Source organism: Hippopotamus amphibius, chromosome 13 (genome assembly GCF_030028045.1).
Source record: "Hippopotamus amphibius kiboko isolate mHipAmp2 chromosome 13, mHipAmp2.hap2, whole genome shotgun sequence".
Classification (NCBI taxonomy): domain Eukaryota; kingdom Metazoa; phylum Chordata; class Mammalia; order Artiodactyla; family Hippopotamidae; genus Hippopotamus; species Hippopotamus amphibius.
In genome coordinates this window covers 11,098,733-11,125,145 of record NC_080198.1, presented here as the reverse complement: position 1 = coordinate 11,125,145, position 26,413 = coordinate 11,098,733, and the positions used below count along the sequence as shown (strand labels likewise).

General features: G+C 43.1%; 1 protein-coding gene across 1 annotated transcript in view; it reads left to right on the top strand.

Moving 5' to 3' along the window:
- Positions 1-26,413, top strand: part of ITPR1 (inositol 1,4,5-trisphosphate receptor type 1) — a 314,399-nt gene that overhangs the window by 170,583 nt on the left and 117,403 nt on the right. Inside the window, exons 32-40 of the mRNA XM_057706415.1 lie at positions 765-965; positions 2,630-2,881; positions 5,316-5,441; positions 6,853-6,981; positions 12,059-12,179; positions 14,419-14,603; positions 18,401-18,549; positions 19,486-19,597; positions 23,820-23,852. Coding sequence (XP_057562398.1) covers positions 765-965; positions 2,630-2,881; positions 5,316-5,441; positions 6,853-6,981; positions 12,059-12,179; positions 14,419-14,603; positions 18,401-18,549; positions 19,486-19,597; positions 23,820-23,852 — 1,308 coding nt within the window. The remainder of the gene's footprint in view (positions 1-764; positions 966-2,629; positions 2,882-5,315; positions 5,442-6,852; positions 6,982-12,058; positions 12,180-14,418; positions 14,604-18,400; positions 18,550-19,485; positions 19,598-23,819; positions 23,853-26,413) is intronic.

Genomic DNA, 26,413 nt, shown 5'->3' with positions numbered 1-26,413 from the left:
CAAATTAAGTAAGATACGTGCAACAAAATTGTGGCTAAAATGAAAAGACTGACTTTACTGGGTGCTGACAAGGAAACGGAGTAGCTGTAATGTAGAATGAAAATTGTTAACATCTTTCAAAGCTGTTTGGAAATATCTTCTAAAGTCAGACATACATAAACTCTGCAACCCAGCAATTCCACTCTTGGGTATAAAGCCAACAGAAGTGCATACATTGTGTTTATCAGAAGACATTTAAGAGAATGTTCAATACCACCCCCAAATCAACAATGGAACAGATCAGTGCCTTGTAGTATTTTCAGGCAATGGAATGTGCATAGCAGTGACAGGGAACAAACTAGAAATACACGCGCCCACATGGATGACAACATTGCAAAAGTAACATTGAGCAAAAGAAGCTAGGTAGAAGAGGATGCGTGAGGTTCAAGAACAGGAAAAACTAATCTGTGGTCGGACAAGTCAAAATAGTAGTAAAACTGGGGAGGAGTGAGGGGGGCCATAAAGGGAACCTGCTTTGTTTCTTGATCTGGAATTCATTCCGTAGAAAACTAATGATGAGTTCACTGTCCTGTGTTTATTACACGTAATTGAAAAAGTGGCGTCGGAAGGAAGGCAGTGCAGAGCAAGAAGGGAGAAAGATGCTTTCACGGGGTTGAAGGCTGCTCCCTCTGGGTCCGTGGTGGACTCTTCTTTTTCTCACTTGGTCCTCTGCTCTGGCCATCCCTTGACCATGTCCCTCTGCCCCGCCCTCACTCTCATGCCAGATCCTGGAGGCGGTCACCATGCAGCACATCTTCATGAACAACTTCCAGCTGTGCAGTGAGATCAACGAGAGAGTCGTCCAGCACTTTGTTCACTGCATTGAGACTCACGGTCGAAACGTCCAGTACATCAAGTTCTTGCAGACGATTGTCAAGGCAGAAGGGAAATTCATCAAAAAGTGCCAAGACATGGTCATGGCTGAGGTGACAACTCTGTTTTTCTATATACCTTCCTCTTGTGTTCCATAGGAGCTTAAAAATTATTTAATTTTATCAGTATGAACTGGCACCCTGTCCAGGAGCCATAGGAAGGGACAGAAAGTAATTGTGTGTGTGTGTGATCTTTTGCTTGTGAGCTTAAACTGTAGATACAGGCAAGAGTCTGATCTAGTTTTTCATAGCAGTAAATCTATTTGAGGGATCACTGTCTTGGATTCTTCCAAGAGGGAGAAAAACCCAGGAATTCTGAACCAGAATATAGTGAACGGATAGAATCCTGTGAGTGAGAGCAGCTTCTCTTCTTGTGGCTTCTATGCCTTTAAAAAAAAAAAAAATTCACCTGGGAATTCATTGGTGGCACAGTGTTAAGACGCCGCGCTTTCCCTGCTGAGGACCCACGTTCAATCCCTGGTTGGGGAACCAAGATCCCGCCTCAAGCTGCGTGGCATGGCCAAAGAATAATTTTTTTTTCACCTAATTAATTAGCTGGAAAAATTGTTGCTTGGTGATACTCAAGGAGAAGCTGGTCCGTGGGATCAGGGCAGAGTCCCCTTTGGTTCTCTGTGGGATGTCAGTGTCCCACGGATGCTGTCTGGTCAGGAAGGTTCTCTGTCACCCCTGCGACATCGACTTCAGCATATGCTTGGTTTCACCTTCTCACCTTTAAAAAAAAAAATGGATCTCAAGTAAATCCACCTAACACTTGGATTTATAATCGTATCTACATATATGATTTCAGTGAAAGATGGGGTAGTGTCTTTGAAGGCGTTGGCTTGAGCTGGGATATGAATGTCGGCTGTGCCACGTCCCCGGCCATGTGATTCAGGACGTGTTATTTGACTTCTCAAACCCTCAGTGTGGGTTTCTGTAAATGAAGGCATGGCGCTGTTCACTTGAGGAGCTGATAGGCAGGTTAAATGAGATAATGACAGTAATAGCTACATTTTATTGGAAGTCTGTTACTCTAGTCGCTATTGGAAGTAATTATGGTATCTGACACACACTCAGGGTTCATAAAGGTTAGTTGTTATTAGGTAAATAATATGGATTATATTTATTTTGACTTCTGTGCTGGCCCTTTTTGGATGTTTTGTATTTCATGCAGTGATGAAATTAATTCTTAAGTAGATTTCTGAGAAGCCCCAGTCCCCAGGGGACTCTTGAGTGTTGAAAGGAAGGCGTATCTTAATTAGAATTGGATAATCTGTGATTGTGAAGAAATAAGGCAACGTATGAAAGAGTTGTAAGAAGAATACTTACAAAGCCTGAAAAGGAGATGGAAATATTTTTAAAAGGAAAAGCCATAGCCAAATTATTAGTTTGGAAATACAAGGGCAAGCCTGAAATCTACATTTTTACCAGATACATGAATGCTGGTATGTAGACTTTCTCTTGCTCTTATGGTTTTTTACGACTGCTGTGATATTTATCTGTGAATTAAAATGATGCTGCTGAAGGTTTGTAGTTGTTTAGTAATATACATGAATGAAATCTAGATGAGTTCAGTAATATAAGTGCCACTAGTTTTGGAAGGTAAATGCTAACAGAACATCTCTTTCTCTGTGAGTAGATTTTTTTTTTTCTTAATGTTTCCCCCAATCCCTGCAAACTTGTACTATAAACAAGTCTTGTTCTTTTATTGATTGTAGCTGGTTAATTCAGGAGAGGACGTCCTTGTGTTCTACAATGACAGAGCCTCTTTCCAGACTCTGATCCAGATGATGAGGTCGGAGCGGGACCGGATGGATGAGAACAGCCCTCTCATGTACCACATCCACCTGGTCGAACTGTTGGCCGTGTGCACAGAGGGCAAGAACGTCTACACGGAGATCAAGTGCAACTCCCTGCTGCCGCTGGATGACATCGTCCGCGTGGTGACCCATGAGGACTGCATCCCCGAGGTGAGCGACTGTGTCCCCAGGACAGGTGGAACCTGCTTGTGTGTCTCCAGGTGGTGTATGAGGCTGTGGCTGGATGGGAGGCTTCCTGGTGGCTGACCTAGGTGGGACCTCACGGTTTTGACACCTGCAGCTTATTTTGTCGAGAGATTTTTGTTGGCTGAAACAGCATCTTCTTCAGCATTGATTTTGTGTGAGAGGAATGACAGAGGAAGTTAATCTTTCTGTCTCTCTCCTTGAAGACGAATGGGAACCTGCTGCAGGGCGTCAGCTCTGTGGAATGAATGATTCCACGTGCTGAGCAAAGAGCACTGACCTCAGTGAACTTCTCAGAAACGAGAAAAAGGGTGGATTCAGATACAGTTCATACAAATGTCAAACTTAACTCTGTAGGTTTATTCTTTAAAACAAAAACTTGTATTGCAAAAGTCATGAATGACAGCTATAAAACGTTCAGAAACTCCAGGTAACCGATAAGAAGCTGAAAATAATCTACCATTTCACCACCCATAATAAATACCTGTTAGGTTTTTGAAGTAAGTCCTTCTAGCTTTCTGTTTCCCTATTCATACAGTAGCTAGTAACAAAAGAAAAGGATCATACAGTATATATTTTATCTTTGTATGTTTTAGAATATATACTATTAGTTTATACTTTAAACTAAGCATACATATATATATAGCATATATAGTATATATTAAATATATGTACTTTTAGGTTAATTTTTGGAAAAGTTAATACATTTTGAAAAGTTCAAATAGCAGAGACCATAAATAAACTATGAAAAGTGTTCTTTACCTGTTCCCCCCACCCCCCAGAAAATAATTTAATAGGTTGTTGTGTATCCTTTCAGAGTTTTGCATATAAACATTTACAAATATATATGCTTCATTCTCCTGCCTGCCCCCCCCCCTTTTTTTTTAACACGAAAGGTGACATTCCAGGTACATCCCTCTTTTCATATCAGTCCTTAAGGAGATTCTACATTCCTTTTGTATAGTTATATAAAATTTCATTGTACAGATGTACAGTTATCGTCCGTGAATGTTGAACCAGCTTATTATATAATGTGATAAAAATAAGAAGAAAATAAAAATTGCATTTTTTTCACAGTCTAGTTTGTACAGTATGTTGTCAAATATTTGGATTCTCATAGCCCTGATAGATAGATGTGGTATTTCGATATAGTTGTAATTTGCATTTCTCTTATTATGGATAAGTGAGGGATAATAGCTTGTTTTTCACCCATTTTTGTTTGAAATACAACATAAGTACAGAAAAGTTCATAGATGTGAGTTATATACTATAAGAATAATTACGAAGAGACCAGCTGTGTAACCACCACCCAGGTCAGGAAATGTGACACATCCCTCCCCTGTGGTCCTTTCCGGGTCCCCAGCCTCCCACAAAGGGCTCCCTCATGGAGGTAGCCGTGATGTGACTCTTACATAGTTTTCTTTGTATGTCCCTAAGCAGTATAATTTGGTTTTGCCTGATTTTGAACTTCCTTTATGCCCTATTTTGTGCCTTTTCCAGTTGTGCTGTGTGGTGTTAGGATTCATCCGTGCTGACGTACGCAGCTGTATTCACTTGCTTCTCTTGGAGGAGGTGTCGTTGTCCCACAGTGTGACTTTCTGTGCTTCTGATGATGCTCATTTGGGTTAGTTTTAGGTTTTTGGCTCTTAGGACCAATGCATGTGTACACATCTCTGCAGGTGTGCACTCAGAAGTGCTGGGTCATACAAGGTGCATTTCTTCCCTTTGACTTGATAATGGGAAGTGGTTTCCAGGGGTTACTCCAGCAGCCACCCCTCCTCCCAGAGCTCTTGTTGCTCCGAAACCCTGGCAACCCTTGGTCTTCTCAGACCTTTTATTATTAGTTTTCAATCTGTGAGTGCATAGTGATATCTCATACTGCTTTTAATTTCTGTCCTCTTGATTACCACGTGAGGGTCACATCCTTTCCATATGTTGTTTTTGAGACTTACTGTCCCTTTAAGGACATACCAGATCAAATTTTTCGCCTCTTTTTTTCTTTGTCCATCTTACATGTACAAATCGACAGGAATTTTGGGGGGGGATGTGCATTGCAAACAGCTTCTCCCAAATCGTGTGATTTAGCTCTCGTAACAGTGCTATCTCACAGAAATTCTTAATTTTAATGCAGTCAGGTATGTCCATCTTCTCTTCTAGGATCAGAACTTTTTGTTCCATTCTTTACCTTGAGGTCATGAGCATATTCTCTTCCAAAAAATGTTGTTTTGGAGTTTTATAATTGTGCATTTTGAATATCAAAAAAATCATAGGCATTCAAGCAGCAGGGGAACATGGAATGACCATTGTGGTCTGTCGTCCTGGTCACTATTTAAATGAGGGAACTAATCAATCCCGCACGTACTAAGTTGGTTTTTTAGAAAAGCCTGTTTCTCTCTTCCAGGTTAAAATTGCGTACATTAACTTCCTGAATCACTGCTATGTGGATACGGAGGTGGAAATGAAGGAGATTTATACCAGCAATCACATGTGGAAATTGTTTGAGAATTTCCTTGTCGACATCTGCAGGGTAAGGCTTTCTGGAGCTAAGGAGGCAGGGTAAGGGGTGCGTGTGGGTCTGGGTCACGCTGTGCAGATGTGAGGACACAGTCATGTAATTACGACGCCTCAGTTCGTGGCACAAGGAGGTACCTGGCTCTTTTCTTCCCACACGTCTCATTTCTCTTGACCCTTTTCCTCTTAACTTATTATCATTCTAGCCAAGGACCATGTTTAATAGTACTCAGGTGTTGGTGTCACACATATGTATACATATATATATAATTTAAATATGTATATATTTGAATCTCAGATTCTTCCTAGTCTTTTAATCCCATAAGTCTGCAGTTTTTGGCTTGAAAAGGAAGGCCTGCTTTGTGTCTTCAAATTAGATCTCGGTGAAGTTTTCCGTGAAGGTCCAGATAGTAAATATGTTTGGCTTTGTAGGTCATGCAGTCTCTGTCACAGCTACCCGACTCTGCCCTGGTAGGTAGCATGAGAGCAGCCATAGCAGTATATAAACAGACGGGCATGGCTGGGTTCCAATAAAACTTTATTTATAAAAACAGCCACCAGCCTTAACTGGGCTGACCCCAGCCTTAAATTGTTCAAAAATACTGTAAAATCCATTGCTAACTTCCCTCTCTGGATGTGTCCACAATCTGCTCCTCACTGGGCTCAGAACACGACAGCTAATAAAATTTGCTTGTTTTACCCCTTACTTCATAATTTTTTTATTATATATAATTTTATATCTCAAATTAGAGGGCTAATGAATTTGGCAATAAAATTTGATTTTAAAAATGAATTTTTTAAACCTGTTCTGCTAAATGTCTAATCTTACTCTAAGTAGCAGAATTATGTAGAATCCAAATGAAACCCGAAGTCTGTCTTCACCCCAAAACTTGTAACAGTCAATTGTTCTGAGTCACAGCCCACTGTTTCCCAGGTTACTGCATATCTGTAGAATCTGTATTGAATGGAAGAGAGGTGTAGGTTTGGAGAATAGCATGCACAGTGGACCTCGGGGGTAATATTTGATTCAGGCTCTTAATTATATGCTTTAGGAAACTATGGCCTAGAGAAGATGAATGGCTTAAACAGTTTGCTTTCAGGGAAAACGGAGACAATTGTAGTTATTATGCCTCTTCCTACCTTTTGGGTTTTAGATTTGCCACAAGTGGGTAGAAATTAGGAAGCAGTGTGGCCTTGAAGGTCCCACAGCAATTTTAGTGTTTTGTGATTCCACACCACGATGTCCAAGCTGATCTGTTTCTCTTTTCCCATGATTTATTTTATCATCGCTCTTTCTTAAGGGGAGAAATACTGACTTGCAGGCTTTTATTTTTCCTTTGTTAAGCAGGAAGAGTCAGAGCTTTCCTAATTTTACAATTGATGTGTAGGTTTTGGTGTGATGTCTAAAGCATCCAATTGTCCTCCAGGCCTGTAACAACACAAGTGACAGGAAACATGCGGACTCAATTTTGGAGAAGTACGTCACTGAAATTGTCATGAGTATCGTCACCACGTTCTTCAGTTCTCCCTTCTCAGACCAGAGTACAACTTTGCAGGTAAGAAATACAAGTGTATTGATCCATGCAGGGTATTCACAGTAGATCTTCAGCAGCTGGAGTTGGTGCTGATTCGGGAGTGAATGGCTGTAGGCAAGCCACTCTGCGAAGCGTTACTGCGGTTGCTTTTCTGTTTGTGGAGAATGGTTTGTACAGGATCCCTTGGATAATGAAGTATCTGAGAATGTTTTTCTGTACCATACGGTTCTATTGGTTGTTGGTTTTCTCCTTAAAATGCCTTCTTTTTTCCCCCCTTTAATCTTGTTGATTCTTTACCTTCAGTCTTAGAAAGAGAAGCAGCTTTCAGATAAGTGCTAGCATGTTGTTAACACTTCCTAAAAACGTGTCTGGAAATCTCCATTTTAACTCCCAGCGTGTGCCTACAGTTCATCAGAAGGGGTACGTGGCGGGCGGGAGTGAGAGGTCCTTGGGCCTTGACAGCAGGGCTGCCGCGTTACAGCCGCCCCAGCGCGCGCTGGTCACGGGCGCCTCCTGGAGTCCTGCGGTGCAGCCGCCTGGCCAGCTGCTTGTCACTGTACTTGGGGTTTCAGAGCTTGGAATCCCTGGATCTGGGAGGTGTTTTTATCATTCTTTTACTTGGAGAAATTGCTCTTCTCTTTAGAGCTGAGGTCTGGGTCAGTGGCTGTGGGCGTCTTGCTGCAGGTCCGTGTGTGCAGCCTGCAGAATGCACGCAGGACTTGGTGTCCGGTGGCCAGGAGAGCCATGGTACCACCCTTCTCATGCGCACAGATGGAGGCTGTCCCGGGGCTGATGGATGGCCCAGGGTGGTTGGATCATGGACAGATAATCTTAATTAAGGTAAATTCTCCACGAGAAGAGTGACTCGTGGTCAGTATAGTATCACTGGTACATTTATTAGTTACTGCTGTATTCTGCTCCCTATGCAAAGGAGTTCGTAATAGCTTAGTACAGATGGTATTAGCCCCATCTTGCAGCTGAGCAAACTGAGGCTCAGAGGATTTCATTAGCCTGCTCAGCCACGGTCACAACTACTAATTAGCAAAACCATGATTTCAGCCCAGGTCTGTCTGACTCTAAAACTTGAATGATGGAATTTTTAGTGAGATACATTTTTTTTTTTTACAGACTGTTGGTAACTTTCCATTTCATTTAACTTCACTGCTAGCTCTTAGTTATCTCTAAAGTATCAAAGTTAGAATACCACCTTTAGAACGTCTATACGTAGTTTTTGTGTCATTGAGGGACAGGAACTTGTTAAATCCCAAGCCCATGAGTTGTTGGAGGCCAGACATGCTCTTAACCAAGTGCTCTTCTGCTAAGAGCCAACTGCTTTGGTTAGTCAGGTTGGACTTGCTTCTCTTGTAATTGGCAGTGACAATTGCTGTGGCAATGGCCGTTCTCCTAGAGGTTGTGAAACAGTATTGCAAAACCACATGTCACAGGAATCCAGTCAAATTAAGTGGAGATCATTAAACAGGAATTTGTGTTTTGATTTTTCAACTTGGTCTCTGCTCCCTCCTTCCACTGCCTTGCTCTGAAACCAGTTTTAGCCCAATTAATAGGTAGGAGTGGTTAGTGTCAAATTGTTTACGTCGTTGAGTTCTTTTATTTTAAAATGAGTACAAATTTATACCATCGTAGAGAAGAATAGATCCTACTCTGCAGTTACCTTACAAGTACTCATGTGTAGTAAACAAACACTTGTGAACCGTAACCATCCGAACCAGCTTCTCCTTATATCAGTGAAGACACTGCCGGAAATAAAGAAGTAAGGAGCATTCTAGGTGAGATCCGCTTATCAGTTTGTTTATGCTGATGAAAAATACAGGTTCTACTCATAGACTATAACATCTGGAAACAACTCAGGGGATTCATCGGAGTGGTCAGAGAAGTAAATCTCCAACACAAATGTTGTAAGTCCCTAGCAAGGCCCACATTGTCCAAGTAGATTTAAAATACAAAGTCCAAGCTGGATTTCTAGAATATTTATTTTTAGGGAATACTGTTTTTGCAGCTGTCCTAACCTGTCTTACTTTACCTGTTGAAAAGCTATGTCTTGTTTCTCCAGCTAGATTTGTACCTTCTTTCTTGCTTCCTTCCTTCCTTGTTTTGTTTCTTTCCTTCCTTTCTTTTAACCCACATTTGTGAGGGAGGAAAATGGTGGACTTGGATTTGGCTGTGTTGCATTTAAGCTGCCAGTGGAATGTCTGGGAGGCAGCTGGAAATGTGAGATCTGGGAGGAACCACAGAACTTTGGAGAAAGTTCATAGCAGGACAGAGTTGCATCCTAATCCTCATTCCGCCCCTTCCCAGCTCTGTGAACTTGGGTACGTCTTAGAACTTCAGAACCCCTTTTCTTGTGTGTTAAACAGGGGGATAGTATCAACCCTGCAGATAATTGTGAGAATGAGAGTTCATGTTTATAAACATCTAGCATAATGCCTGGCACACAGTAGGTGCTTAATAATTGCAGCTTGTACTGTGTCCTGCTGCACTGCAGGCTACAGTGGGGAGGGCAGAGAGGGGTATCCGATACTGTTCTATCCCGAGCCCTGTGCCTGGCCTCTGGTAGATGCTCATTTGTTGAGTGAGTTAAAGAATCAGGAAGATGCAGGAGAGGGAAGCCGTAAAGTCCAAATATTAACATTTCCTGGTTCAAGTCTCGGCTGGGAAAAGGAAGGGGTTGACTGCAAGGGACCCGGGCAGAGCACAGAGAATTAAGGGCAGGTTGTAAAAGAGGCCAGAGGCAGATCAAGGGATTATCTTCAGTCAGGGTGGGATTCAGGAGCAAAGCAGGGCCGTGAGAACTGAGCAGGCGAGAATCCCAGCAAGGAGGTGACGGGCCGCCGTGTTCCTTAGCCCAAGAGCTCACGTGACGCCCCCAGCGTGTCCACGGAAGTGGGTAATTAGGAGTCAGCTCCTCTGGCCGACCTCTCCATCCTTTGTTTATTCAGAGGCCAGGTGGGGGCAGAGCAATGCTCAATAAATATTGGTCTATTGAGTTCATTTACTTGAAGGATTCTTTTCCTTTGAGTTCAGCCATTGAGTTCCCATCCCAAGTCCACACACATTAGCCCAGGGGGTGGGTGGTGATACCACCGCCTGCTTCATGGGGTCAGGGGCTGGTCAGATGAGGTACGCCGTAAGCACTCCGCGCCGGGCCTGGCAGGGAGGAAGTATTCTCAGGAAAGAGCTGCCCTCACTGGACGCGTGGTGCGGCGGAGCTCAGTGTCAGGACTTCTCAGCCAATTTCTCAGGCTCCCTGTGTTCCTCGTCTCTGTTCGTAACCCAGGTGACTGTCTTAGAGGGCTGTGAGGTGCAGCACAGAACGTACTTCCTCAGGAAGGCAGTGAGATTCTGGTGTGCGGGTGAATTTAGCGGAAAGAGCTCAGAGTTTTACCCTCAGAGAGCCCTGGAGGTGACTCACTGCTTGGCCATCACTTCTGACTTCTTTTGGGTGCTTCCTTTTAACCGTTCTGAGCCCTTGTTTTTCATTTGGTGGCATTAAGGTAACGCCTCTATCATAGGAGACGTATCACGGCCCCAGTGAGCTCTCACATGAAGTGTGTGGTAGTTAATAAGTGAAAATTGTCTGAACGGTGTTTATAGAGGAGGTTCTGAATTTTTATTAACCTGTTTTATTTTTTAAAACTTTTATTGAAATATAGTTGACTTACAGTGTTGTTAGTTTCAGGTGTACAGCAAAGTGATTCTGATATATATATATACACACACACACACACACACACACACATTTATATGTTCTTTTTAGATTATTTTCCATTATAGGTTTTTACAAGATATTGAGTATAGTTCCTTGTGCTATACAGTAAGTCCTTGTTGGTTATCTATTTCATATATAGTAGTGTGTATATTTTAATTCCAAACTCCTAATTTATCCCTCCCTGCTTTCCTCTTTGGTAACCTTAAGTTTGTTTTCTATACCTGTGAGTCTATTTCTCTTTTATTCTTGGCCATGCCATGCACATGTGAGATCTTAGTTCCCCCACCAGGGATCGAACCTGTGCCCCCTGCAGTGGAAGCTCGGAGTCTTAACCACTGAAGCACCAGGGAAGTCCCTATTTCTGTTTTGTAAATAAGCTCGTTTGTATCATTTATTTGGATTCCACATATAAGCGATATCATAACCTGTTCTAATTTCATACAATGAACTTCCTTTCCCCCCAGCACTTTCAACTGTTTTTCTTTCATCTAAGAAACTTCTTTATAGAGTTTTTTCAGTACTTTTTTTCTTTGCTAGGTTAACTCCTGCTGTTTCTTGGAGGGGATCTGCAAGTACTTACTCCTAAAAATTAAAGACTGGTGGAGTAGCTCATCACATCATACCCAGGTCTAAAGCTACCCTGATCCGAGTAGCTTTGGACGAAGATCAAAATTATAATTTGCAAAAGCACTCAGAAAGTCAGTGTTAAATTGGTTACGTGGATGTTTGCATTCTTTTGTTTTAAAATGAGTACAAATTTATGCCATCATAGAGAGGAATAGATCCTACTCTGCAGTTAACTTGCAAGTACTCCTCTCTAGTAAATGAACACTTGTGAACAGTGACCATCAGAGCCAGCTGCTTCTTATATCATTGAACTCACTGCCAGAAATAAAGTAAGGAGCATTCTAGGTGAGGTCTGCTTACCAGTGTGTTCATGCTGATTAAAACTATAGATTCTATTCATAGAATATAACACCTGGAAACAACTTTGGGGGTTAATCTGCCTCAATCTATGTATTTTATATATTGTACAAAGTTAAAGATCAAAGAGGAAATGATTTGCCTACAGTTACGCAGCCAGTTGGTAACCAGACAGGAATAACAGTTTTCAGGCTGTAATATTCCACTGCCGCTTCTGGTGGTCAGACTTAGCATCAAATTTGTGCATTGGCTTAAAATGCTTCTGACTTTTTCGCCCTTGGCCAGGCCACGTCTGGAATCCAGCTCATCACCAGCCACCCCTTCCCACTCTTGCATAATGGTCCACGAATCTGCGGTTCAAGGCAACGTCTGTTTCTGACCAGTGTATCAGTTGCTCACAAATAAAAGCCTTCACATCACCTCCTTCTTGACCTCTCTTTCTTGCAGACACGCCAGCCGGTCTTCGTGCAGCTGCTGCAAGGCGTGTTCAGGGTCTACCACTGCAACTGGCTTGTGCCCAGCCAGAAGGCCTCTGTGGAGAGCTGCATTCGTGTGCTCTCTGATGTAGGTAAGACAGCGACTTGGTTTGGATTTAACAGGATGAAAATGCATTGCCCAGCGGTAATCCCACTCCAGATGGAGCACTGGCTATATAGCTCTGCAGAGGTTCCACACACAGGAGGCTGCAGAGCCAGAGCTGGAACTGAGATCTTGATTCTCAAATTCTTTCATCTTTCCAAGCCAGCACCTGCCAAAGTCCAGAGCCAGCAAGTCCGAAAGAAAGATAGTCTTTGCAAAACAAGATTCCACCATTAAATGTTAAGCACCTCTTGGCAAGTCGCAGTGTGCTCAAGTTTATTCAAGGCCCTGGGAAGCCCCTCATTCAGGAAAGTAATTTGTTACAAATATGTAAACATATTTGACCATATGGAAACTTTTCTTTGCACAAAGTACATATCCAATCCCATGGACCACCCTTTCTCAGAAATGGTGCACTGCTCCCTTCTGCCTCTGGACGATAGATGCTCCTCCATCCCTCCCCCTCCCCTTCCCTCCTGTATCACCTCACATAGGCAGCTTGGAAAGGCAGTTATGACCCTTACTGCTCCCTTCACCCTGATTTTGTCAGACTCTGTTGCTTTGCCCTGTTCCACCCTCTCCCTGTAAATGCTATACAAAGAGATAATGTTCCTGCCTAAATTGAGAAGGGTTATCTGCCTCTAGTAGCTAGATCCCTGCAGACACCGGGAAAGATAGATGGGGTTCTTCTCACTGTTGAGTAGCTGTCCAGCAAGTGTAGAGTGTGTTTATTAGGGCTCGTTGCCTGATTTCAGTTGTCCCCGCCTGATTTCCGTTACACTCATGTGGCAGGTATTCGTGTCTTTTTATTATTTACGTGGCACTATTTCACAGTAAGAGGCTCTGAAAGTGTGTACGTTACAGATTATAGGCTCATGGTGTGATCTCTCTCAAATGGGACTGTGAGATGAGCTCCCCCGATAACCCTAAGTTCTGCACGTGTATGATCTTGAAGTTGCTGGTTAAGATTTGGGCAGGTTTCTCAGTTCACTAGCCCAGCAATCATCAGAGAGAGGAAATGTTTTAATAGTCTTGGCAGTGATGTGAAAAGACAAGAAGAGATGGTATCTGTGAAGCAGCAGGGCCTGAAAACTGTACAACCCATTAATGCCAGTGCTTCTACTGGTATGAAGCTTTGAAGACAGGGAATAGTTGTCTTGGTTTTTTTTTTTTTTCCCCCCACATTGTTGGATTTCCCATATGGAAAAAAAGAATTGTTGGTCTAGTTATCGTCCTTTCTTAAATTAACTTTTTATTCTGCAATCATTTTATTTTATTTAATTAATTTATATTTTATTTTTTATTGGGGTATAGCTGTTTAGCAGTCATTTTAGATTTATGAGGAAGTTGCCGAGACAACACAAGTTCCCATGTGTCCCTTACCCAGTCTCCCCCACAGTCAGCATCTTATGTTACCAGCTACCGTTTGTCAAAACTCAAAAACTGATGTTGGCCTTTTGCTACAAAGTAAACTTCTAGACTTGATGTGGTTTTCACCGCTTTTTCTACTGTTGTCCTTTTCCTGCGCCAGGGTTCAGTGTAGGCTGCCACATAGCATTTAGCTGTCATGCCTCCCCAGTCTCCTCTGGTCTGTGACAGTTTCTCAGACCTTCCTTATTTTCTATGACCTTGACAATCTTGAGATGTCCTAGTCAGATGTCTATAGAATGTCCCCTGTTGTGGATTTGACTAGTGGTTTTCTCATGGTGAGACTGGAATTGTCCTTTTTTTGAAGGAGGTTAAAAAAAAAACACAAAAGAGTCTTTAGGGAAAGAATAGTTTATGTCACTGTAAATATTATCTTTTGTACTATGTTTGGCTTAAAACAGCATTTTGTAGATTGTTGAAAGAATACCGAACTGGAGAATTTGGGGGAAAAAACAGTTTACTGGCCAAACGAGTTCCCTGTCTTGACAATTTTTAAAATGTATGAACATATCTGAGACCCCAAGAAGCCATTCATTGAGGAAGCCCATTGAACTTTGACTTTGACTCACCTAAACTGTATGACTTTGGAGCATCGTAACTTCTCTCAGAGCTGCTGCCCCTCAGAACTCACGTTGGAAAACCTGACTTAACAGATAATGAAGTTCAGTTGAGCTGCTCCGTGTCTGCACTCGTGCGATAGGTGTGGGAACATCTGCCTGCTGGGTGATGGGGGGAGTTGTCTGTCTCTGGGTGTCTCCTATCAGAGTTGTAGGCTCATGCGTCCCTTTTTTCCTGTGCAGCCAAGAGCCGGGCCATTGCCATCCCTGTGGACCTGGACAGCCAGGTCAACAACCTCTTCCTCAAGTCCCACAACATCGTGCAGAAAACCGCCATGAACTGGCGGCTGACAGCCCGCAATGCAGCTCGCAGAGACTCTGTCCTGGCAGCTTCCAGAGACTACCGGAATATCATTGAAAGATTACAGGTAATGCCTGGTGCTGGCAGAAGCGATCCTTAACCTGGCCTAGGGTGGTTCCCCACACAGAAGTGCTTCCCTGAGCCCGAGAAAATCCAAGGTTGGCCACAGGGGGATGTCAGTGTGGTGAGTGGACAGTCAAATGCAATCATGTAGGTGGGGCCAGGAGTGCCAAGCTACTTGGGACCAGAAAAGCTCCTGACAAAGTCATGGTCTTTAAAGGTTATTCATTGATTTACAGATCTTTTTATGAAGAAGTCCCTTTCACTTACTAGGAAGAAGTACCTCAGTGTTAGAAGAGGATGCTTAGAATAAAGGTGTATTTTTTTCATCACCTTGGGATTTTAGCCTCTTGAATCAGTAGCTAAACAAGTGTAATCGTGATGGAGAGAGGAGTTTTATATCAAAATGAGCCAAATGAAAATAAAAGTGTTATGAAATTCTAGCTGGATCATACTCTTTTTTTTCTTAGCACCTAGGAAGAGATGTGCTCTCCCTTTTTTAAAAGGGGGAGTAGTGAGAGTTAGATGACGTGAAACACTTCCGCGTACATCTGAATACTAACATCTTCCTTTGAACAAGAGCCCCAGGTGATTTTCTCACAGGTGGTACCTGGACCACAGCTGGAGAATCACAGATCCTTCACATGAGCTCTGTGCAGTGGAGCAGAGCATGACCTCAGGCCAGTGCCTGGGCTCACATCACGGCTCCACTGCTTAGAAACGCATAACCTTGGGGAAGTTACTTACCTTCTCCAGTTTCCTAACTTGTAAAATCGTGTAACACCTATGTCATGGAGTTGCTATGAAGACTAAGAGAGTCAAGATGTTCCAGGTATCCGTGCCTGCTTAAGAAATGACAACAGCGATCGTTTTATTCTCCTGTACTGTTCTGGAGGTTACGGGGCTCGGCGAGCTGTTTCTTGCTCAAGTCTGTTTATGCAGTTGCCATCAGATTTTGACTGTGTTTGGACTCGTCTTCAAATCTCACTCACGTTTGGTGGTTGGTGCTGACTGTCAGCTGGTACCTCAGCTGTTGCCTAAAATATCTACACGTTGTCTCCCCATATGGTCTGGGCTTCCCCACAACATGGCAGCTGGGTCCCAAGATAAGTCTCTCTCCAGAGAGATAAGTAAAAGCCATATTGCCTTAACGACCTGGCTTCAGAAGTCATGTAGCATCCCTTCTGTCATAGTCTCTGGGTCAAGGCAGTGACATATGTCCATTTAGGCTAAAGGGGAGAGGCCATGGACCACCATTTGATGGGAGAGATGTCAATGACTCGTAAGAAGAGCATGCAAGATAGTTTATACTGCGGTGGCCATCTTTGGAAACTACAATACACATAGAACAGAGCGTCTTACTGTTATGACTGTAATAATTATTATCATTCAGTGAAGTAAATGAATCTCTGAGGGTTATATAAGTTAGCTAAAGATGAATGAGTTCACTCATTCTTTCATCAGCCCCTCCCTAGACATGGGGGATACAGTGACCAAAACCAGAAATAACCTTGATCTTCACAGACTCTGAAGTGTTGGAAGGGAGACAAACATTAATAACAACTTACCACACAGATAAAAGTAAAATGCCAAGAGGGACAGACACCGCAGAGAAGTGAATCATGCTACGAAAGACACTGATGAGGAGGCTACTCTTGCCTGGAATTGGGGGTGTGGTCAAGGAGGGCGTTGTTGAGGAAGTAACATTTGAACCAAGATCAGGGAAGAGTAGAACTGACTTAAAGAAAGGAATGGACGGGAAGGAAAGAGCATGTTGTAAAGACCATTCTACAGGAGAAAATATGGTGCAAAGACCAAAGGAAGGTTCATGTGGCCAGAATCCTTGGAGTTGGGGAGGTGGGCAGAGCTTGGCAGGTCAAGGAAAGGGTTTCAGCCTTGTCATGGCAGAACCACTTCTTAAAGGTAATTTGGTGCCTCATGGAGTGTTTCCTGACCCCGCTATGTTTTATAAAGAGGAAGGTGATTATAGTGTAGACTCATAACTATGAACACACCTTATTTTCTCCTGCTCAAACTAAATAAGTTACTTGTGGCTGCAGAAACATACCAGTGCTCTTTTTAGATTTATTATGCACATTCTTGGGTAATAGGATAACATACATACGTTTAGGTAATGCTTGTTTTAAAGGCTTGGCCAGTGGTTGAAAGAGTCCCCGTTATCTAATGAGTTATTGTCTGTCTAAGTCCCTGGAATTACGAGATTGTCCAGAACAGCAAAAGTTGTCATGATGTGAGGACATTAACTTGCAAATGAAGTGCTTATATAATTAACCCCCATTCAGACATCCCCCCTCACTTAACGCTAGCATCTCCTCCGCCCATCGCTTTGCCATCCTTGTCTGTTGGTCTCTCCCTGATTGCCGAATGTTATACATTTGACAATACAGTGCACATCAGTTGCAATGTGAAGTTCACACCTGGCAAAAGATGCAAGATTTCATGAACACGATGCTGAAGGACTCCTTCGATCTCGTGCAGATGCTGGAGACAAGTAACATTTTGCCGGAGTTAGGACCAGTAACCATTGAAGAGGAGGAAACTGGGTGCTTTCCCAGAGGAGACTGTTAGGGAAACTGCCGACATCCTCAGAGAATCTTGCCAGAGTGACCTTCTCTTTGATGGTGGTGTGGAAGTCAGTCTGAACTAAGGGATGTTGCATTGTACTCTTACAATCTTTTTAGGAAAATGCCCCCCCCCCCGAAATAGTTTGATTCCTTCGTGCATTCTTTAATGCATCCTGAATATTATTGAACGATAACAGATTTTATTACATGTAAGATGAAGTAAAATTGTGTTGACAAGTTTTAGTTTCTAGATAAAAGATCACTCAATGTTTCACGAATTTGGGGCCTCTGAAATTTGAGTCCCCAGTTGAGACGCATGCAATTGCGGTGGACTTTTCCACGCAGATTTCCTTGGTTAACAGAGGCTGCCTATCCTATCCAGTGCACTGTGTTCTGCCCTTGTAGCCAGCATGCTAAAGGCTTGGTTCTGAGTTAGCAAGCCGGACAGCAGACGTTAGCATCTTTTGAAGATAATTTCTCATCTGTTTTCTGCCATTTGCCTTTATATGGTGTTTGTTGTGTTGGTTTCGCTGCTCTTTCAACTTCTCTCTGTTTTCCTTTCCTACAGCTATGTGTTTTGCATTTGAAGACCATCATGCTATCAGGGTACATGTATTTAGCATGTTGATACAGCATGTTCATTCATTTGTGTTCTCATTTTTATATGACTTTTTACTATACGAATAATTCATGCTCATTGGAAATAATTTGACAATACTCACAAGTACCAATATGTAAAAGAAAACTAGAAACAACCCGTGATCCCGTCACCCAGAGAAAACCACTAATGATGTTTTAATAATGTTTGCTGCGTATCCTTTAGATATTAATGTTGTTTATAAAAAGCAGATCGTATAGTCCATACTATCGTTTGACCATTTTTTACACTCATATTGTAGACACCTTTCCATGTTGTTGAATGTACTTTTTGCATCGTATTTCAAAATATGTGGAATGACCCCTTGAGTAGCGTAAGGACCATCTCACAGGGTGGGTGGGAATGATGACTTGTTATGACTTTGTTTTCTATGTCAGGGCCTAATGCTTCAGGGTACCTGATGGGCAGCATCTAATAATTTGAGGCAAATACCGGACGGTGCTCAGGTCACTCTAAGCCAGCCTCGTCTGTGGTCGTGCTTTAGGTCAGAAATGAATGTTCTCACCCTCTTGCAGTCAGCTCCGGCCCGAGCTGCTCACCAAGGCTGTGCTTCCGTTCCAGGACATCGTCTCGGCCCTGGAGGACCGTCTCAGGCCCCTGGTGCAGGCCGAGTTATCTGTGCTGGTGGACGTCCTCCACAGGCCTGAGTTGCTTTTCCCGGAGAACACAGACGCCCGAAGAAAGTGTGAAAGTGGTGGTTTCATCTGCAAGTAAGCAGCCCCTCTCTCTGCGGTGCTCAGGGGCAGAATCCCGCTGGCCAGACGCAGCACGGGTTCCTGAAGGAGGAGGGGCTGGCCTGGTTTTGGACTTTGATGAGTGCAAGGTCCGGTGCTAGGGATCGGTCCTGACCTTCCCAAAGCAAGTGTCTAGGTTCAGGCCTACTTACGGACACTGTTGTTTTGGTGAGAATTTCTCCTTTGAACTGCGTGCCCGTTCATTCATCTTCCATTCAGCAGGTGTGGACAGGGCACCCACCGTGGGCCACCAGACAGACACGAAAAGCCATGGCCCTTGTGCCCTTACAAAGCTCAGACCTACCAAGTCCTCACAGTTTTCTCCCAGCAGCTTTGTAGTTTCTTAGTTTGTGCCTAGAACAGACAGCTGGTTCCGTGGCCAGAAATCTCCATCTCATTTTCACCGTAAGGTTGGTTGGTTGTTCAGCTTGAGAATGGGCTGTGCCTCCGGGTTTCTTATTTTTCTGGGCCCCTCAAAGAATAAGACTGGATAAAGAGAACAGTGTGTTTGCCGCAGCCATCGTGCTACTGAGGCTTTTTTTTTTTTTTTTTTTGCACTGCTGGCATGTTTTGTCCACATTACTGACGATCCTCAGTGGGTAAATAGCCGCACTTCACAAACAAGCAGGTTTGAGGGAGCCTCTGTCTCCCTTCCCTGTAATCTCTCCACTGTGTGTGGCAGAGCCCTGGCCAACGAGCCTGTTTGCTGTTATCCACCAGCAGGGGTCGCCATTGAGACACCAACTGGCTGTTAGTGCAGGGAATGCCCAGAAGCCTGTTTAACCTGGGAACCCTTGGTAAATATTTATCAACTGACTAGTTACAAGAAGTCGATTGTCAAGGGTTTGTTTTTTTTTTTTTAATTTCAAGATCATTTCAGGGATGTAATCCATGGTTTTGCCCTTCATTCAGGTTAATAAAGCACACTAAGCAGCTGCTAGAGGAAAATGAGGAGAAACTCTGCATTAAGGTCCTACAGACCCTCAGAGAAATGATGACCAAAGATAGAGGCTATGGAGAAAAGGTACTGCATTTTATTTTCATGTGAAAACTAGGTTTTGCCAGTAAATGGAAGCGGAGTGGGAGAGGTTAGAAATCCACCTTAGTTTAGGCATATTGACTGAGGGGGGTTAACTTTTTTTTTTTTTAAGCTATTTATCTTACCCTAAAGGTAGCTGAATCATATGACTGTCTCCTTAAAATCATATATGCTTAGTCATTTCTTATAGGCTGCTTGCTGAACAGTCTATACTCAGAAAAATAGTAACAACATGATTTTTTTCTTTAAATTCCCGATGAGAACGCAAATGCCTCTTGTGTATCAAGGTGTGTGTTCCTGAAGTTTAGGTCCCAGCTAAGCATACCTGTGGGTTTACTTGCTTCTTTCTGGTGCGATGTTGCACAATCCTTCCAGTGTACGAAGAAACCACCTCCAGTTCTAACTGGAATGAAGACGGAAAAACATGTCACCTTTTCTAATTGAGATTGGGAAATGGACCATCCCTGGGACATGAGACTTCTTAGCACATGCAGTGAGCAATGATGTACAGAGAACAGCCCTCCCACCCCTGATTTTGGTCCAGGTGGGCTAAAAACAGCCCCATTGCTCTTCCTTTCTGCCCCCAGCAAAAAAGCATGGGCCTGAGTTTAAATCTCACCAGTCTTCATTTAAAGGTAATAATGTTCATTAATTGTCTTCAAGCCCCTTTTGTCAGCATTTTCCTGGTAGGTACGTGTGCTGGTATCATTGACTTATCAAATACACAGTAACGCGTTTATTCACCTCTGTGAAGAAGCCTTGATAATTAAATCACAGCCTTCCTTATGGGATGGCCACAGCCGGATTTTTGCAAGTATAAATGTCTGTCGGAATCTTGCTTTCTAACCTAAGCGATATCTATCATTAATATTAGAGCGATTTAACATGTGAGAGTCTTTGGATAAGAAAAAAAAGAACAGAAAGGTATGCAGTCCTTTTTGCAGTGTATATTTGTCCACTGCCCCCAAACCCAAGACTTTTAAACATCACTGTAAATTTGTACAATGTGTAAATTAAAACTCGAATAAATGTTGCTTAATTAGAAAATAAGTGTTTATAACTCAGGAGGAATTTTGTGGCAGAAACCCACCAGAAAAAGAGATTATAAATATAAAAGCAAAGAAGTCTGGTAGAAGTGGGAAGTAATGAGATGACCAGTCTGCACAGCACCTGTGTAGACACCTGGGAAGGTCTTGCCCTCAAAAAGGGAGGCAGGGACAGTAGAGAAAAACACTTATAAGTAAATAATAACCATTTATTCCACAAGATCTTTAGTTTTCTTAAGGTGAGATTTCAGGAATGTTTAAAAAATATGGTTCTAGTTACAGACGTTCTAGTTACAGAAGTTCACTCTCCAAAATAAGATAAAATCCACCAAAGGGGCCTTCACCAGCTGTGAATATATTTGCACCCTCAGGGCAGAAAACTTGATTTTAAAATGCGGAGACCCCAGTTTTCTCTTCTTGAGAATATCTGTTTCTTTCCATACCCAAGGTACTTAAGGTAAATTTTGTGTCTCTGCTGCAGTGAGTTTGGCAAATTGTGATTATACTTTCATTTCTCTTAAGTTTCCTTTTTATCACATGGAAAGTAGAAGTTGTAGGAGTTGGTTGAGTGTCTGTTGCTTGGCAGAAAAATATACCACGGGGTCTTCAGGGTAGTGCAGGAGGTGTGCTTTCCTGCTGCCTTTTGCTGTCCAGTAGTGTCAGCAGAGAAACAGTGGATCTGAGATGTTGTACCACTGCCTGTGAGAAAGCTCATGGAGAGTGACAGAGCCAGGGCTTCAAGAGGACAGTAGGTGGAGGTCACTATGAAAGAGTCACTGGAGCTGAGAAGTGGTTCTTAGGCTGTCGCTCAAATCCTTTCTCAGCTGGTGAAGAAATTAGTCACAGCCCAGCAGATAGAGGCTTGGAGGCAGGATGACATTTTTTCCCCGTCTGGTTGGAGCTGTCTCATCCCCCTTGGTGAAAGTGAAAATACTATAAGCAAGTACGGGAAATGCTATGCAACCAAGGAAGACATTCTAGAAACCCGTGCTAGTCAGCAGCTCCGGAACGACAGCACGTACGTGCCAAGCGTCTGGCCCCAGGCTCTGACTGCTGGAAAACGCCCCTTAACCATTCTCTTTCAAAGGGGCTGGGGGGCGTGAAATCATTTCTGTTTCTTCCCGTTTGGTTGTTGGTACCAACTTTGTCCTGTTTCACTAAGGCTTTCGGAAAATGCCTCTGATGGTTTATGGGCTGTCCCGTTTGACTAAAGAAGCGTGACATATGGGACAGGCCAACTCTTTCAAGGGTGGAAGGAACCCAGAGCCAAAGAACTAACCTTTCTTAAGCAAACCAGTGGGCGTTACTCAATAAAATAAATGAGCTGTTCTTTGCACTGGGCGCTCAGGACACAAGGGCAAGTGTGAATGCCATTTCTGTCCTCTCGGCCACTTTTCCTATCCGTTGCCTCTTAAGTGGAACTTGTCCCGTGACCAACATCCTCCCGGGACTTCCAGGGTTATTCTGTCTCCTTGCCCTCTCCTGAGTCTCCATGGTCATCAGGTCTGGTCCACTGGGCTCTGGCATCACCTGGAGTTAGGGTCAGGCCCTAAGTCAGATCTGTGAGACACTGTTGGTTAGTCCACTTGTCTTGGTCCATTGCCTAAGACGTGCCTGTCCAAGAACTGTGTTATATGATGGGAAGGTAGGGGCTGGGCAGACAAGATTTAATCATGATCATATAGGAATCAAAGAAATCATCTTTTACTACTGTGGCTCCAAAATGCAAAGACCCAGTACTATTTACCAGAGAGTGGTAAATATAAAATAAAGGAAAGTTAGAAAGGATCACCAAAATAACAATGGAATACATTTTCATGTGCTTCTTGGGTCTTCCTATCCAATGTGTTCAGAGTTAAGAAACTTGAAAATCAGGACTTTGCAACCATTCTGTGTGTGCAATGCCGAGTAAACTCTGCTTTTAGTCTACATATTTAACCATGTTTAAACAAAAAGTAACCTCCCATAGCTGAACATCTCTCAAATTTAACCTGAATCTCTCTATAACTCATAGAACGTCTTCAAGCCCCTAGACCCTGCTTGAAAAGAAAGCATAGTTATTTTATATATTGGCTACTCTGTTACCTACTACAGGATTTTTATTAAGCTGCTTTTAAGGTATTAGTCAAAGAGCCTTGGAAAGAAATTCAGAGGCCAACAATTAACATGAAAGGCTATCTCTGTTTAATATCCATTGTTTTCTTCTAAGTAGTAGTAACTGTTGTGCTGCTAGAGGGTTTTTGACCTCAAATAACATCAGGGTTTTCGTTTCATACAAATTCTCAGTCCCATTACTAGTGCTGCTTTTCTCTAGGTGAATAAACTATTCACACGTTCAGCTACCAGTGTTTCTAATACAAGTTTAAATGTGCAAATTGCACTGAATATTAATGAAACATAATAAAAATCATTTGAGCATCATCCATCTATTATTAAACAAGTATAATTGTGATTAATGCCCTTGTTTTTTTCTTTTTCTTCTACTTCGTTCTAAAAAATCATTTACTTGGCACTGATGTCACTTGGGTAGGCACTCGTCACCTTGGGGGAATCTGTTCTCTTTAGTCATCAACAGTATCAGGATTTGGAGCTTCTGGGCTTGGCGTATGTTGGCCTTACTACTGGCTTAAATTGCAGCTAGATCTGATTTAGCCCAGTGATTGTCTGGACCCCAGACTCCCCCCTCCCCCACTGAATGGTAAAATGAGTCCAGAGAAAGGATTTTCTCCCAAGCCGAGTTGACCAGAAGTTAGCCTTTGGCCCTACTCCTTCCCATCCTCTTCAGAAAGGACATGGTTCTTGACTGGGGAACTTGCCCTTGCTCCCAGCTCAGTTCAAGAGTTCTCTCCACAAGAGAGTGCAGAGGTACTGTTTTGGGTTCTTGGTTCAGTGACCTGTGAGGTTTGAAACCTGGCATGTGAACAAAGAGTGGTAGCACCCTGCCCGTTCTGTTCCAGAGTAGCACACTGCAGAACAGAGATGTCAGGGTGAGGCGCGGTTGTGTCCAGAATGCCCGCACCTCTTAAGATGGTCACGTTCTAACGATGCTTCAACCTGAGTCAGCGATAAGAATGCAGTGACAAAGTTTCTAACACTTAGCTCAATTGTACTTCCTTTTCTAACATTTTCTTCTCTTTCTCCCCCCTTTTTTTCTTTTCCAGCTAATTTCCATTGATGAATTGGATAATGCTGAGGTCCTAATTTCATTTTTTTTTTTTAAGTGTCCCATGGTGATGTTTCCATGACCCTCTTCCTGTGAACTCTGTGATCTGTCCCCTAGTCTCTGCAGTGTCTAGTATCTGACTTGGCGTAGCGTGCCCTGGGAGTGAGTCAAGTCCTTCGTGTCTGTGTTAGCATTTCCCATGAGTTTGTTTGCCATGTGTCCTTGGAGATCCCATCTGAGTCTGGATAGAGATTTTCTAAACTGTGATAAGATTTCAATCATTCACTGTCTGAAATCTCAACTGAATTTGTGGTTGACCCTGGCTAATAACATCTCTCTGAAACTCAGTGTTGATATTACCATGAGGAGCTTTTCTGTCCGTATGTGAAGCACCCTTGCAAAAAGGAAATAAGCACGCCGATATAGTTTGGAAGTAGTCAAAGGAAAACCAAACCGCTGCTCTCTTGGTCTGCATGTTGGAAAGTGTTACGTGTGAGGGGTCATATAAAATCTTGTCAAAGTACAGTGCGAATTCCACAGGGCTAGTCAAGACTTTCCAGCTGCTGGCTTGCGGTGGGATTATGAATGTACAAAATCGCTGGCTTCTCTTCTAGGAAAACCACCTAGATGCCAAGAAATTGAAATGTCATCCCATGGTTTCTATACTTACGTATCAAATTAGTTTCACGTACCCAGAATTACCCTGGAGAGACTGATGAGTGGCCATTCTGTTTGGGATTTGAGAGTGTCTTAAATATTTTCTCTCCTAGGAATATTTTTCAGCATTTCTTGCCATATCTGTAGGATGTGGTACAAGTTTGGTAAATGATAATAGAAAGGATTAATGGGGGGAATTAATGTATATAATTGAGGGAGTTTAATAGCTTAGCATATTGAAGCAAATCGGAAAAATATTTATCTGACTTTTACAAATTAATTTTCTTGCCTACCCCTTTAGGTATCTGTTCTTTGGTAGAATGATTAATATCTTATTTTGGTAGGATAGAACTACCATAGAACATGATGCCTGCTCTAATATCTACCAGTGTAATCTCAGAAGTACTAAGAGATGGTGCAGATATAACTAAGGAGAGTTTGAATCACAGACTTAAAACTGAAAGCAACGTGAGTGGTTATGAATTTGGTCCAGTTCCCTCAGGAATGGAGCTCAGAGAGGTTGAGTAGTCTTAGCTCATACAGCTAGATAGCGGGTAAAGCAGAACTAGCACTATTGGCTCAGCTGCCGGCCTGGAGCACTTACTGTTCAACCACGGTAGATCCTGTAAGTGCAGACTTCTCCTTAAATCGATCGACGTGAACAGGTGAGGAGGCCATGCTTCTCTGGGATGAATAGAAGGCGAGAAAAAGAAAAGTTTGTACAGGGGTTTAACCACTTAGAATACAGTGATTTTTGTTACTTCCTGTCTAGTCTTCTCTCTTCCGGGTTATTTGTATGCCAACATCTAATGCTGAATTTTCATGCTGGGACCCTTCGATACTCTTATTTCTACCTAGAGTTGTAAATGCCTCTCTGATTTGAATTTTTCCTCTGAAATATTGAGGTTGAGTTTCTATTCGCTTAAGAACAAATTAAGTCAGGAAAGGAAAACCTTCCCTAATCGGAGTCTGCAGTGTTATTAATATACTGTTTTGCACCATAGTAATCATTTGATGTGTTTGCCTGCTCAAGATAGAACTTGGGTCTCCTGGCTGGGAGTTCATTGCTCGCTTATGGAAAGATTCCACAGTTGGAGCAGGTGTGTTTATAATTACACGCTAGGAAATAGAATACTGTCTGTTTATAAAAGAAGAATGTTCTGGCAGCCACTTGGATTCTTTGAAAATTCCCCGAGGAAGCAACTGTGGATCCCCTCTCCGTTGTTACCCCTGGCAACCATCGGAGCCTTTGGGATACCAGCACTGTCCCCAGGCCGTCAGATCTGGCCGTCTGAGCAGAGATGCCTGATTGGCCGTTATCATCCATGGCTATTCTGGAAACAGCCGCAGCTCCTGAGGTTTCTCCCTCACCAAGCCTTTTGTCCGTGTGTGCGGGTGGAAACCAGCAGCCCACAGCTGGAGTTCTGCAGAAACTCCATTAAGAAACTTAATGAGAGTTCACGCTGGCCCACCATGCAGGCAAGGCCTCCCACATAAATTGCAGACCGATGCTTCAAACTTGAAATGTGCTGGGGAATAGCCCCTGAGCCAGGGCATGACATATCTGGAGAGCCGTGATCCCTGGATTGGGGAAAGACCACTGCTCTTCGGTGACACAGGCCTCTTGGGCATTGTGACAGAGGATGTGCAGTGAATGGCTTGGAAAAAAAGCACAGCATCTTCTGAGTCTCTGTCTGTGCTCTGAGAAAGGAGGGTGAAGTGAGGACGGAGTCAGAGTCCCTCCAAGAAAAGCACATGGTGTGGGCCTTCCCGACTATCTTCTGGAGTAGAACTTCATTTGAAACCAGGAAGAGCCTCCTGGTCATGGTCTCCATCCTTACCCCTTGATCCTACCTTTTCCTTAGAGGGCAGGAAGAGGACAGATGAGGGGAGAGGCATAGGGAGGTACATGCATTAGTGTCTGTTCAGCTTATT